Here is a 15,378-nt window from a genome sequence, read left to right on the forward strand (position 1 = left end):
CCCCCTCCCCCCTGAAAGGTGTCAATTGTGACACCGGAGGGGGGGGGGGTTCCGATCAGCGGAGGTTCCACTTTAGGGTGGAATCCCGCTTTAAGTAAAGAGAAAAAAAACATTAGCAATATCTTTTTAAATACAATATTGTTCTACCATAAAGAACTGTGTGTCTATGGGGATCAGGTTTGGTTTGTCCAAGGTAAGAATTTTGGCGACTGTTAAGTGTACGAAGAGTCAGAGGCCCAGTTGTTTCTGTTTTGGTGGTTTTTATTAATTGTTTTAGTAAAACAATAAAGAACGGGTGGTAGAACAGCGAAAAATCCTTGCTTGCTCCAAGTGTATAAGATAAACAATAAAAAAAAAACGTGGGGCTTAATGCAGATAAGTGAAGACCCAACATGCAGGTTGGGTCTGGTATGTGCCCCCCCCCCCCCCCCAACACATTTTAACTAGAATGTGAGGCAGGACCGTAACCAGTGCTGAGATACTGGCAGAATGTTTAAATTACATGTACTCTACGATGCAATCAGCCACCCAGTGCGTTGTGTGTATACAAGACAACATGGGGGGTTATTTACTAAATGCAAATCCACTTTGCACTACAAGTGCACTTGGAAGTAAAGTCGCTGTAGATCCGAGGAGGACATGCAAGGAAAATAAACAGCATTTTAGTCTGCACATGATTGAATGATAAAATCAGCAGAGCTTCCCCTCATTTCAGATCTTCCCCTCAGATCTACAGCGACTGCACTTCCAAGTGCACTTGTAGTGCAAAGTGGAGTTGCCTTTAGTAAATCAAACCCATGGTCCCTGTTATACATCATTACTAAGATAAAAAAAAAATAAAAAAAGTTAGTCCAGGTGGCATAGTTACGTAATAAGTAAGATTTTTTTCAGCAATTGTTTATTACAACTGTCCCCTATAGGGTACCCTATTCCCAGCGATATACCCAGGAGTGTTCGGGTTAACCAAAGAGAAGAGAAACAAGAAAAACATAGAAACATGATAACGGAGGTAAGCATGAAATAAAGATATGGTAGAAAAGAAGGAAAGCGTGAAGAAAGAAAGGCGAGTCCATCCAGGAATCCGCAGTCGGTCGCCCGAGTAAATAGCTTTATGTATCAGGGACCTGTAGGTATGTGTGTTGCAGTTTTTTTACGTTTCCATGGAACTGACCGTATTCAAATCTACATCTACAAACTTAAAAGACCATAAATTCATGACAGTACCGTATATACTCGAGTATAAGCCGAGATTTTCAGCCTCTTTTTTGAGGCTGAAAGTGCCCCCCTCGGCTTATACTCGAGTCATCGCTGTCTGCCCGCTCGATCAGCGTGTCGAGCAGACAGACAGCGGCCATTCTATTCAAAAGCCGCGCCTCCGGCTCCGCCTTCGCCTGTGATAGGCGGAACACTGAATTTCCCAGCAGCCTGTGTTCCGCCTATCACGGACATCGTATCATCCTCGTACTACGGACGAGGATGATACGACGTCTGTGATAGGCGGAACACAGGCTGCTGGGAAATTCAGTGTTCCGCCTATCACAGGCGAAGGCGGCGGCGCAGCTTTTGAACTTTACAATGGCCGCCGACGAAGAGGGCACGGGACGGAGGCAAGGGAAGGCACGGCACGGGACGGGACGGGACGGCGGCGGCAAGGCACGGCACGACACGGGACGGATGCAAGGAGGCAAGTCACGGCACGGGACGGAGGCAAGGAGGCAAGGCACGGGACGGAGGCTCGGGACAAAGGTAGGCTGGACACACACACACACACACACACACACACACACACACACACACACACACACACACACACACGGATGGAGACACACACAGGGATGGATGGAGACACACACACACACAGGGATGGATGGATGGATGGATGGATGGATGGAGACACACACACACAGGGATGGATGGATGGATGGATGGAGACACACACACACAGGGATGGATGGATGGATGGACACACACACACACAGGGATGGATGGACGGACACACAGGGATGGACGGACACACAGGGATGGACGGACACACAGGGATGGACGGACACACAGGGATGGACGGACACACACACAGGGATGGACAGGCATGTCTCACCCTCGGCTTATACACGAGTCAATAAGTTTGCCAGTTTTTTTGGGGGTAAATTGGGGGCCTCGGCTTATATTCGGGTCGGCCTATACTCGAGTATATACGGTACATAAAATAAATAACTGCAGTTGAAAAATTCTTCAGCTTCCTAGTATAAAACAACAAGCCCATTTTCCTAAACAAATGCTTACGTCCTGTTGTTTTGCTCCTTCCTGTTTATGGATGATGGGAAGAAACTTTATGGAAGGCATTATACCACCATACTTTATAGAAGACAGTACGAGTTCATTCTACAGAACAATATGTGAAGCATATATTTTGGAATGCATGCTTTTTAAACGGTACTTGTTTAAACATATCTTAGTAAGCATAAACCATTTCCATAGTTTAATCTTCTCCTAAGAATTTAAACAAAGCATGAAAAAAAAAAAAGCCCAGCTCACACATGTAGGGCTAAAAACAGAGACATCCATCACACTATGTTCTCAGTAGAAAGGAAGCAGACATACGACAACAGTACTATAGTTCCTATGTAGCGCCCTTTACCCACCTCCCTAATAGGAAGTTCTCTACATTTGTTTCACATTGACTTCTCTCCCTCCCCCTGGATCTAATGCTATGTTTCCTCTTAGGGTCCTTTCAGTATGTTTGCTGAGATAGGAAGTGGGTAATCATCAGCACTACTTCCTTTGCTTTTTGGTCCTTGGCAGTTCATAAACATCATGGGCTCAACAGGCTGCTTGTGGTCATTCTCTGTCCCTATACTGCTGCACGTTTTATTGTCCAGGTCTTTAGCCACACAGGACTACGATGGTATGTACATTGTATAGCCACATATATAACATACAGCAGGGTTTTCATTATCTGATTATTCCCATATATACATATATAGAGGATATTCATCTTAAGGAGGGGGATGTGCTAACTAGTGTGCCCCAATGATCTGTGGAATCCTTGGAAACATTATATGCATGTTAAAAAGCTGATATCCTTTCACCGTTATAACGGCTGAATATAGATATATGTCATGCTATGTATTTATAGAATATGGACTGAAACGTAAGTAATAGGCTGTAGCTATATATAGTCTGTATTTTGTTTGTGCAAATGGCAGCACATAGGTTAAGATGCTATAAACTGTAAACTATAGCAGTCATCATATTTTAGTTTTTGTAAGTCTTTAAATTGACAAAAGCTGCAATCTGAGTGGTGGTTATGGGTTAATACCCAATATTCCTATTTGCGTGGCTAAGAAAAAAAAAAAAGCCTACGTGTATAGTATACACGCAAACCATGTCATTGAAATATTTCCATGTTTCTATCTGTCTTCCTGGGAACTACCGTAATTCAAATAGGTTTCTCTGATATGGTATTTACAGTACTTTTATTTACGAAAGACTTTATATACTAATAACATTATTTTATAGTGATCATTTTATGTGCAATTCCTGGTGTATATTTTAGTGTCATTGTATGAGTAATGTGCAATGTATTTATTAGCCAAAATAACTATATTTATGTTATACTTAATTTAATGCGCACCTAAGCCAACAAACGAAATATATACACTATATTGCCAAACGTATTGGGACGCCCATATGAACTTTAATGGCATCCCAGTCTTAGTCCCCAGGGTTAAATATTGAGTTGGCCCACCCTTTGCAGCTATAACAGCTTCAACTCTTCTAAGAAGCCTGTCCACAAGGTTTAGGAGTGTGTCCATGGTATTGTTTGACCATTCTTCCAGAAGTGCATTAGTGAGGTCAGGCACTGATGTTGGACGAGAAGACCTGGCTCACAGTCTCCGCTCCAATTCATCCCAAAGGTGTTCTATCGGGTTGAGGTTAGTACTCTGTCCAGGCCAGTCAAGTTCCTCTACTCCAAAATCACTCATCCATGTCCTTATGGACCTTGCTTTGTGTACTGGTCCAAATCATGTGGTGAAGGGGGGATTATGGTGTGGGGTTGTTTTTTGGGGGTTGGCTTTGGCCCCTTAGTTGGGGAACTCTTAAGGCGTCAGCATACCAAGACATTTTGGACAATTTCATGCTCCCGACTTTGTGGGAACAGTTTTGGGATGGCCCCTTCCTGTTCCAACATGACTGTGCACCAGTGCACAAAGCAAGGTCTATAAAGGAGGAACCTGACTGGCATGTACAGAGTCCTGACCTCAACCTGATAGAACAGCTTTGGGAGTGGAGACTGCGAGCCAGGCCTTCTCGTCCAACATCAGTGCCTGCCCTCACAAATGCACTTCTGGAAGAATGGTCAAACATTACCATAGACACTCCTAAACCTTGTGGACAGCCTTCCCAGAAGAGTTGAAGCTGTTAAGGCTGCAAATGGTGGGCCAACTCAATATTGAACCCTACGGACAAAGACTGGGATGGGAAGTTCATGTGTGTGTAAAGGCAGGTGTCCCAATACTTTTGAAAATAGTGTGAGTGTGTGTTTATGGTCGAACCCCTTCGACCGAGACACAAACACGTGACAAGACTTGGCATACCCAAGATAAGTGGAAAATGGATAACTGTGGAGAGAAATGTGCTGAGGAGTGCCCCAAAAAAGGGGAATGGGAGGGAGAGTATTGCGCACTGGATCCAACAAAGTCCATAGGTGAGTGGCCTGCTTTAAATACCTCCTGGACTCCTCCCATAAATTCAGGCCACCATACTGGCCTTCTCATTTATGGTCGAAGCCCTTCGACTGAGACAGATATGAACCACATAAACACACTTACAACATGACATAGACCTGAGGTGTGCCTTGGTCTGCTGGTCGGCATGCCAAGAAAGGGGGCAAAAAACTTGGATAGGGGAGTAACTCTTTTATTGGTCAAGTGACAATTATTGTGCGAGTTTGGTAAAGGCCTGTGCCATTTCCTCCTGAGGGTTTGGGATATAACAAGCGAAGCAGGCAGCTTTCCACCTGCCCAATTTCTTAATGACAAGGTCTGCTACTCCATTCTGAGATGCACCCGAGGCTGCCCCGACCTGGAAGGAGTGTCCGGAGTACCAGCCGGGGTCAAGGCCTAGGTTAACCAGTAAGATTCTGACGTGCCTGATTGGCTGCCACTCAGGGGGCTGGTTAGAAAAGGTTGCAACGGGCTAGAGTTCGACTGTCTGGGTAGGTGAGATAGTAATCTGTTGAGTATCGCTACTGGGCAACAGACGTAGTTAGTTTGAAAGAACATGACATCAATCCCGGGGACGGCTTGTTGGGTTCTGGAGACCACGAGATGAAGAACAGGATGATCTCGAAAGTGAGCCAGGTGGTGTCTGCACAGTATCTGGCTGCCGGTGCTGTTAAAGGTTACTCCACCCATCGTTCTGGCATAGTAACTCAGAATAGAACTACATACACAGCAAATGACTCTTCTCTGTCCTCTGTCAGTAACCTTCAGAAACTAACATTACTATTACATTATAACATTCATGTGTTTCATATATATTTCAGAAACTTTTATCACTTAAAATAGTAATAAACTCAAAATCTCTAACAGCTAGGCCGTAGAAAGCCGTAGAAGGCCAGATAGATGGCTGCTTGGATGACCAGGCTGGGTAGAAGCCTAAACCGGGAACATGAAAGGATGGTTGACATGTCCCTAAACATGGCACTTGTGATGGGTAAGCGTTTGCAGTTGGCTACTGGCTGCTGTTTCTGGATACCCCATAGGATGGATTTGACAGTATGGGCTGTGAAAAAGGATGGCTTCCGGGGTCCTGGACAAGAAATGCTGGATACCAGCTAAGTATAGCCTGATGGTGTTATGAGATAGAGCCAACTACGTGTGGGTCAGCTCCAGGTTTTTGCTGGAAAAATGAAATGTAGTTGAAATGGAACAGTGCGTTTGCTGCAACGTTGCACTTGTCCGGAATATACGTACAGTGAATATTGAATTGGTGCTGCATGGACAACTGCACCAGCCTGCGTAGGCAGGGCATGATGGGGAGCGACTTGGACCTACCCTTGTTTATAACCTCAGCCGTAGCCAGGTTGCCTGTGGTGAAGATCACCATTTGTCCTCTTCAGGTATGGCCCCAGACCTGAGCCGCTGCCACAATGGGTTATAGTTTGAACAGTGAAGATGACTGAGTAAAACCGGAGGCCAAGGGCCTGCAAACCAGTGATGGCCAAAAATTGTAGTGAAACCTGTGGAGGCTGCGGCATCCGTAACTACCTGAGGTGACAGAGCTAAAGCTGACGGGATGAACCTAGATATGCAGTTCCAAGTTCTAAGGAACTCATCCCACATTGTTAAATCCGCTATCGCTGCTGGGTCCAGCCTGAAAATTTGATCAGGGTCTTGCACCTGAGAGAGGAAAGCCAAGGGACGTGAAATGAAGGATAATCCTCAAAGCAAAATTGGGCATCCCTAACAAGGGAGAAAGGTGATGGAGTGCGCCGGGCCTTCCACTTTATGTTCAGTTATCGGTAGCTTAGATCAGAAAATTTTGATAAGAAGGAAAATGAGAAGGACAGGAAAAGGAATGACAGGCACAGTAGGGAGTTGCAATCTGAAGCGTTGAACGCCGTTGAGTGGAAACTTGGAAACCAGGAGGTGACTGGCCAGGTAACCAATAGCTCGGGTGCCTGTCTGTGCTGAGCACAAACCTGTGAACCAGAGCCTGGGGCTTACTGGGGCAAGAATCTGAAGTCTGGTAGACCTAAGTAGGCGTGTTGCGATCTGTAGTTCATGCTTGGTCTGCCAATGCTTACACTGTCAACAAGCTCAACGTTTAACGACCTTGTCTGCGTAGGTGAAGGGTCACCCTTCGAAAACAGAGGGACATGCAAAATAAACGTGTGACGGTAACTAACGCCAAATGAGCTGCCCAATCGTGTATGTGAAGTAAATGTTTAGTGAAAGAGTGCTGCAGGATAATGTGAGAGAGAGATACCCGTGTACTACACACTTGCCTGGCGCCCTAGTAGCAAAATCCTAGTTGAGGTTGAAAACTCAGTCGACTGGGAACTTGTGATAAAGGTGACATAAAAGTCCAGTGTTTTTTTTTTTACCCGTTAAAACGAGTTGTCCCACCCCTGCTATGCGACTGGCCCTGTTGCAATCCCTGTTTGTTTTCTTTTTTTTTTATTTTTTATTTTTTTTAACCGTGATTTTTATTTTATTTTTATTCTTTATTTACGGATTGCAGGTAATACAGAGACAAACTGTAAAAGACACAAATCACTCAGTTTTCCAATTTGACAAAAATACACAGTTAACACTTCGTGGGGGACCGGAGGAAACCTATCAACTTATGGCAGCAGCAGCTCCAACCATGTCTAGACCACCACATTATCCCACTCTAATGATCCGGTACCCCAGTGACCACTTATAAGCCAGGGCAGTCCCCGGGCGATCCCCCTCCAGGCCCAGCCTGAGGGGCCAACCGTGATTTTTTTTAATGGTGATGAAAATAACGTCCAACCTGGTGCAAAATGGAACCTGAACTCGACTAAATCTAAAGGAGAAATGACAGACAGAAAATGATGAGTGACTCGATTGTATGCCACTGGAGACAATGTGTGGCCGGATAGTGTGCCACTGGAGAAATGATACGTGGCTGGATTGTGTGCAACTGGAGAAATGGTGTGTGGCTGGATTGTGTGGCACTGGAGAAATGCTTGCAATGAGTGCATGAAAGGTGGCCTTTTTGGCAGGCCAAAAATGGATAGCATTTTAACCATGCCTGAAAGTGTATGAAATGAATTCTATATGAACTAATTGTAAAGTGAAATAATTCCGAAACAAATCGGTTGTAAAATGCATGAAATGAAGCTGATACGAATCGGTTGTAATTGAAATGACTCTGATACGAATCGGTTGTATAATGTATGAAATTAATCCGATACGAATCGGTTGTAGAGTGCATGAAATTAATCTGATACGAAACGGTTGTAAGGTGCATGAACTGAATCCGATACGAATAGGTTGTAAGATGTATGAAATGAATCCGATATGAATCGGTTGGAAGGTGCATGAAATAGATCCAATACGAATTGGTTGGAAGGTGCATGAAATGAATCCGATACAAATCGGTTGGAAAATTAATGAAATAAATGCGATACGAATTGGTTGTAAAATGTATGAAATTAATCCGATACAACAGATTCTTATCAGATTAATTCCATGCACCTTACAACCGATTTGTATCGGATTCATTTCATACATTTTACAACCGATTCGTATTGGAGTAATTTCACTTTCCGACTGATTCGTATTGGATCCATTTCATGCACCTTCCAACTGATTCGTATAGGATTAATTTCATACACTTTACAACCTATTTGTATCGGATTCAGTTCATGCACCTTACAACTGATTTGTAAGTGTATAAAATGAATCGGATATGAATCGGTTGTAAAAATGCATGAAATGAATCCGATACAAATCGGTTGTAAAGTGTATGAAATGAATCCAATACAAAACGGTTGTAAAATGAATTAAATTAATCCGATACTAATTGGTTGTAAAAATGCATGAATTTAATCTGATGCAAATTGGTTGTAAAGTGTATTAAATTAATCCGACATGATTGGGACTGTGGAGAGTGTTAGGGTGCCATCCCCTACTCTAAAACCGAACACATGCCAACCACCCAGCCCCCCAAGGCTAATCAAAGTGCAGACATGGCACCAGGTGGATCTAATTACCACCTCAATCAGCCACAGTACCCGTGCAATCAATACATGCTAATCTCCAAATGGATGAAGCAACAACCCCATAGACAGTGAATTTTATAAGTAATGTAGCCTGTGTCAAGTGATATCGGACAACGACCAACAGCGGCTTGGATCTACGAACGAATCATATTTTTGTGGATACGATGACAAACAAGGCAGAGGGAATCTACGAATGTCACGACCGACAACAACTCGGAGGCAGCTAAGTACTACATAACAAATCGTAAGATTGTGTATGATACGAAAAAGGTTTGAATCCTACCTGCAACAGAGAGAGAGAACCATCGATGAAGACCACGAATGGAGAAGCCACAACACACTGGTAATCAAACACACAGACTCACAAACACAAAGTGAGCTGGGAAGAGCCGGCCTGGTGACGTAACAAATCGCGCACTGGAACCGACAAAAACCACAGCTAAATGGTCCACTTTAAATACCCCCCGGACTCCTCCCATAAATTCAGGCCACCACACTGGCCTTTATATATATGTGTGTGTATATATATATATATATATATATATATATATATATAATGTATGTGTAAAGTAGTGAGTGCACAGCTTGTATAACACTGTAAATTTGCTCTCCCCTCAAAATAACTCAACACACAGCCATTAATATCTTAACCGCTGGCAACAGATGGGAGTACACCTCTAAGTGAAAATGTCCAAATCTGGCCCAATTTCCCTCTCCGGTGTCATGTGACTCGTTAGTGTTACAAGGTCTCAGGTGTGAATGGGGAGCAGGTGTGTTAAATTTGAAGTTATCGCTCTCACTCTCTCATACTGGTTACTGGAAGTTCAACATGGCACCTCATGGCAAAGAACTCTCTGAAGATCTGAAAAAAATAATTGTTACTCTGCATAAAGATGGCCTAGGCTATAAGAAGGCTATAAGAAGATTGCAAAGACCATGAAACTATGGTGGCCGCACACTGCATCAAATTGGTCTGCACTCACTGCTTTACATAGTACTGTGTGTGTGTATGTATGTGTGTATATATATATATATATATATATATATATACTGCTTTACATAGTACTGTGTGTGTGTGTGTATATATATATATATATATATATATATATATACACTGTATATATGTGAATGTGTTGCCTTACCTGCCAAATGATTTTCAATACTGTGCGGTCAGTCTTGTGATCAGGACACCTTTGCCAGATAGCACAATGATACCTTTGACCTTTACCGCTGCAGCAGCCCAACATTATGAAGAGAGCTTGGTTTGCTTATTAGACAATGAAGGACCAGAACCCAAATAAGGTTATCTCTTTGTTTACTTTGCTCCTACTGAATGAATAATTTTGCAATCATGCATTCCCCTGGAAGTGTATCCTACACCGTTAATCAAAAATAAAAATAAAAAGCTGCTAGGAACCACACTGACTTAAACCTTTGTACGGGTAGTCAGTAGTCATGGATAAAAATAATATATAAAATGGGGTGCTAAAGTGAGATATACACCACCGCTCAAAGGCAGGTCCTGGGAACTCAGAGATAATTGCAGGTGAAGGGATCTGTGTACGAGCCACAGCATGCAGATAATGTGGATAATGATAGAACTCTGTATGGCCGCACCCCAATGCTAAAACGATGCTTTATTCAAATAATATTTAGGACACAGCAAATGACATCACAGCGAAAGATGCTAACAGCTGACGCGTTTCGCACCAAGGCTAGTGCTTACTCATAGCTGGTTAACAAGGTGGCAGACAACAAATAAATATATAGAGTGTTGCAATATGACAGTGGGCAGGGCCAGGCGATGAATCAATCAAACAAAAGAGACATCACCTGGTGCCTGTCCACCTGAACCTCTTAATCTAAATACAAGACGATGAAAGCTCTCAGTGTGAGTTCATATGAACTACAGTGCATTGCAAACACAAAAGCAAACCCTCCGGCCACATCCCAACAGGGATGGATCAAGGAGGACACATACATAATAGCAGTGTAAAAAAAAAAAAAATGAATTAATAAAAGATTACAAAGAAAATCATTAATATGAAGTGACAAGTAGTGTGCAAAACCCAAATCATTGGATGTGAATGGATATGCCTCAATATAAATGTATGTGAAAAAATGTGTATGTGGTCATAATAAATTCTGAATTGTAAAACCTAAATAAAATTATGGGATTGTAAGTATAAGCATGGTTAAGTAACCATGTAAGTATAAACTGTGAAAAAGTGATTAAAAATATAAAAATTATTGAAACATGAAGTACATAAACGTGTGTACAATTCGAAAGAATCAAAAGCATTAATATGCACACGGCGGTGCATGCAAAAGCATCAGAATGCATACAAAACGCATACAAACGCCCGGCGCAGCACATATATATGTGCACGCAGCGGCGCATGTGAAAATATGTAAGTATTTAAGAGCATCTGAACGCCCGCCGCAGCCCATGTACATATATACAGGTATGTGGACCAGCGATCTGTGCGTTGTAATGTGGCTATATATGACCCCATAATAAGCTTATAAAAATGACAATGCTGGGATCCCACACAAACCAATCAAGAAAGAGGGGCATACAATTAAGGTCTGGTGAAGACCATACACATAGCAATCTCCCTGCATACACCTAAGAGGTTAAAAAAGAAGTCTAAAGCAGCGAAAAGTGCTAATTAGATGAGCACCTGGCGCAGGGACAAAATAAGTCAGTCTCAGTCGGAATCGGCCTCAGTTGGAACAATATGACATTATAATAATAATACATAATATCGCTATGTAACATAACACTAATATAATATATGTCAAATAGTAAAAACCAGACCTGACAATGTTAGGCATCACCAAGGTTCAATGTGAAAAAATATAATGTGAAAAAAGTGGGGAACTGAAGCCGCCCCAAGTATGCCTCATACACAATCACAGGCAACTAACACATCGATTGAATAAGAAAAAGCAAGATTGCATGAAAATTGCATAGAAGCCTCTCTAAAAAATGCCCTAAAAATAAATAAGTAAATGAATAAATCATGTGAACTCAATCAACATACCATATTAAACCCAAGCAGGTAATACCGAGGCCATAAACAAAACTAAACAAGGCTAAACGAGGCAGCAACAATACCGATGTGGTCTGAATGTGTATGGGACACACAAACCTGTAACATCGGAAAATGAAATAATAAACATCGAAAGTGTGTGGTACCCATAGAGACACGTTCACACATGAGGGATCAAAGCGTTATTAAAAAGCGACTCAAAAAAATATATATATTATATATATATATATATATATATATATATATATATATATATATATATATATATATATATATATGCCACAAAATGCCTACAACAAACAAACTCCATATCGTTGGATAACAATTAATATAACAAAATCAAGGTGACACATAGATCCCCATTCGATTAAGCCTCTAAAACTTTGTGAAAAAACTGCCTGGAAATTGTTAAGCATAAAATAGTGTGTGTAAAAAGTTGATAAGCAGATATATAGAGAGAAATAAATGTTATACTAAACAATTACATCAATACGCATGAATCAGATGTCGCTAGCTGAATGTCTGGACTACAAATATGTGGGGATGACAATTAAATCCCGAAGTTTATGAGACAATAATACCAAATGTAAAATGTGTACATAAATGATGAAGATGGAGATTAGGGATGAGCTCAGGCGTGTTCGCATGGAACACGTGCAGAGCCCGCCAGGAAGTGGGCGCAGCGCTGCGCTAATCACAGGCAGTGAGACATTGTCCCGATGTGCGGCTGCAGAGATCGGGCAATGTCTCACTGCCTGTGATTAGCTCAGTGCTGCGCCCACTTCCTGGCGGGCTCTGCACGTGTTCCATGCGAATACGCTTGAGCTCATCCCTAATGGAGATGAAGACTATGCGCAGCAAGGATGTGACTATAAAAATATGTGTATTGTGAAGTATGTGTGATTGTAACAAGTTCACATCGGCTGACACAAAGAGCCCTCATAACAAGAAATATATAAATATATGTGTAAACACCATACATAGGTGCCATTGCCCACTAATGAGCTGACAAACAATGTCCCTTAACACAAATATTTTAAGCCAGGCCAAACCCAACAAAAAAGTGCACCCTCAAACATTTGTTTTAACATGAACAAAACAAAACAATTATGACCTACATTAGGTAAAAACCACAAAACCACAACATAAAAACAAATTTGCATGAAACATAAAAAAAATATATGCAAGGAAGTCTGCAAGATATTGATGCCGCAGGGTCTCCAGTAAGGGGACACTGTTTGATAAAAAACAACATAATAAACAGAAAAAATTATATAAATATAAGTAAATACAATATAATCCTTAAATAAACATGTAGAATTGTGTTAATATATCAATAGAACGGCATAAATAACTAACAATAAAGACCCGAACTTAGAGATATTAGAGAACAAAATTAATCATATATATTAGTCTCACTCTAAGTGGGCAAAAAATAAGTACTCAATAGAACCCATAAAGTACTCCTACTACTAATCCAGAAGAACCCCCAATAGAAAGGCGAGTCACTTTGCAGTACTGAAAGACGTGTATATAAACAAAGGGGTAGGGGGGTCCATAGAGAGAAGATATTTTAGTATATCATAACTGGATGGCCAATAGTATATTATTCATAAAAATGGGAAACATCCCATTCAAAGTTGAGCCCCAATGTAATTCTTTTTGAAACAATAGTTTTTATTGATATTCAGCATATATCTCATACAGTTAGTCAAGATGCATATGGAATCTTTGCCAAAAGAAAAAAAAAAGTAGAACAAAAACAGAAAAAACTGAAGAAAATAAAACAGAAAAAACTGTGCACACAGAATTTTGAGCGGAACAGAATCAGTAACAGTTACAGCATAAACAAGGTAGTACACTACAAGTTAGGTTTAAAGCTACTACACCATGTTCCCCAAATTCGGTCAAACCGTTGGGACTGCAAGTTATTAATGGCTAGGAGGCGTTCATATGAGTGACATCTGTTGACTAATGTGTGTACATCAGAAACATTGATGGCAGAGGTATCTTTCCAGTTTTGTAGGATGAGGTTTCTGGTAGCCAGCAAGACATGTGTAACAACTGGTCTATCGTCTGGGGGAAAGTTATTTATGCCTATGTGCAGTATAGCTAGAGCTGGATTGGGTGAGGTCAATATACCAGTGAGGGATGAGATGAGGCGGAAAACATTGTTCCACAAACTAGTTAGGCTCGGGCAGTCCCACAGCATATGGAGCAGGTTGCCTGTTTTCCCACATTTTCTCCAACATAGCGGCGACATACCTGTAGAGAATTGGGCTATTCTAAGGGGTGTATAATGCCACCGGTTGAGAATTTTGAGAGTCATTTCCCAGTGCGAAACACAGTGTGAGGCTTGGTGAATAGATCGGAAGGCTTGAGACCACTGTTCAATGGAAAAAGTGGTGGACAGATCTCTTTCCCATCTTTTAAGGTTCTGTGTTTTGCAAAAGGAATTTTTATCATTGATAAGATTATAAAATAGGGTTATGCCTTTAATAGAATGTTGGGCATTAGAGTAGAAGTGCCAGGCTTTAGGTGGCATTGTCAACTCAGGGATTGGATGGGCCTTCAAATAGTGGGAAATACGAAGACAGGAAAACCATGACGTGCTCGGAAGCTTAAATTCAGTCATAATGTGGGCAGCGGATTTCGGCTGCCCATCTTTAAACAGACTGGACAAGGAAGTGGCTCCCCCCGCTTTCAACTGAGTCGTCGAGAGCAAGGGGAGTTGCACCTCCAATATTTCTATGGGAAAGTCATAAGGAACCGACTGTGAGTCATTGCAGCGTAGTCGGAGGAGAAGCCTCCATGCTTGTAGAGATATCTGTACCGAAGGCAACAGGTTTCTCAAGGGCCAGTGTTCCCACAAATCACTCAGGAGAAACAACCGGATGTCAGTCGTGTGTAGCAGTGCTTTTTCTAGGTTTACCCATAACGGGGGATCTACTTGGTGAAACCAGTGACGTAGATGATCAAGTTTAGTGGCCCAGAAGTAGTCCAGCAGATCCGGGTATCCCATTCCCCCTACTCTTTTGTGTGGATGTAGGTTAGGGCGTGAGCATCTGGCCCTCTTACCCGCCCAAATAAATTTCCATGTAAGCCTGGACATTTCACGAATGAAACGCAATGGAGCAGGGATAGGTAATGAGCGAAAGAGGTAAAGTATTTGTGGTAAAATGGCCATCTTAAAGGCCGCTATTCTACCCATCCAGGACAGGTCTTTGCTCGTTAATTCATTAAGTTGTTGGGTTAGCTTGTTTATAAAAGGGCCGAAGTTTGCCGTAGCTAAAGCGGAGGTGCTATTAGTGATATTGATACCTAGATATTTAATGCAACCTTTACTCCAAGTGTATGGTAGAGTGGTTTGAAGATTACTTTTAACTGCATGGGAAATCCCCAGATCCAGAATTAGTGATTTGCTAAAGTTCACCTTGTAGTAGGATATATTTCCGAAGGCAGTTAACACATCATGAGCATGAGGGAGAGATGTACTTGGGTCCGTCAGCATAAGGATAACATCGTCGGCAAATAGATTGATAACATGTTTATGATGTCCCAACA

At 41.9% G+C, this 15,378-nt stretch overlaps 1 protein-coding gene across 1 annotated transcript in view; it reads left to right on the forward strand.

The window, feature by feature from the left end:
- The first annotated feature begins 2,716 nt into the window (after positions 1–2,716).
- Positions 2,717–15,378, forward strand: part of F2RL3 (F2R like thrombin or trypsin receptor 3) — a 44,495-nt gene continuing 31,833 nt past the window's right edge. The window contains exon 1 of the mRNA XM_077475513.1: positions 2,717–2,905. Within this exon, the coding sequence (XP_077331639.1) occupies positions 2,815–2,905 (91 nt within the window). The 5' untranslated portion in view covers positions 2,717–2,814. The remainder of the gene's footprint in view (positions 2,906–15,378) is intronic.

This window comes from Lithobates pipiens, unplaced genomic scaffold, assembly GCF_037356315.1.
Source record: "Lithobates pipiens isolate NorthernLeopardFrog02 unplaced genomic scaffold, aLitPip1_a1.2 Scaffold_13, whole genome shotgun sequence".
NCBI classification, from domain to species: domain Eukaryota; kingdom Metazoa; phylum Chordata; class Amphibia; order Anura; family Ranidae; genus Lithobates; species Lithobates pipiens.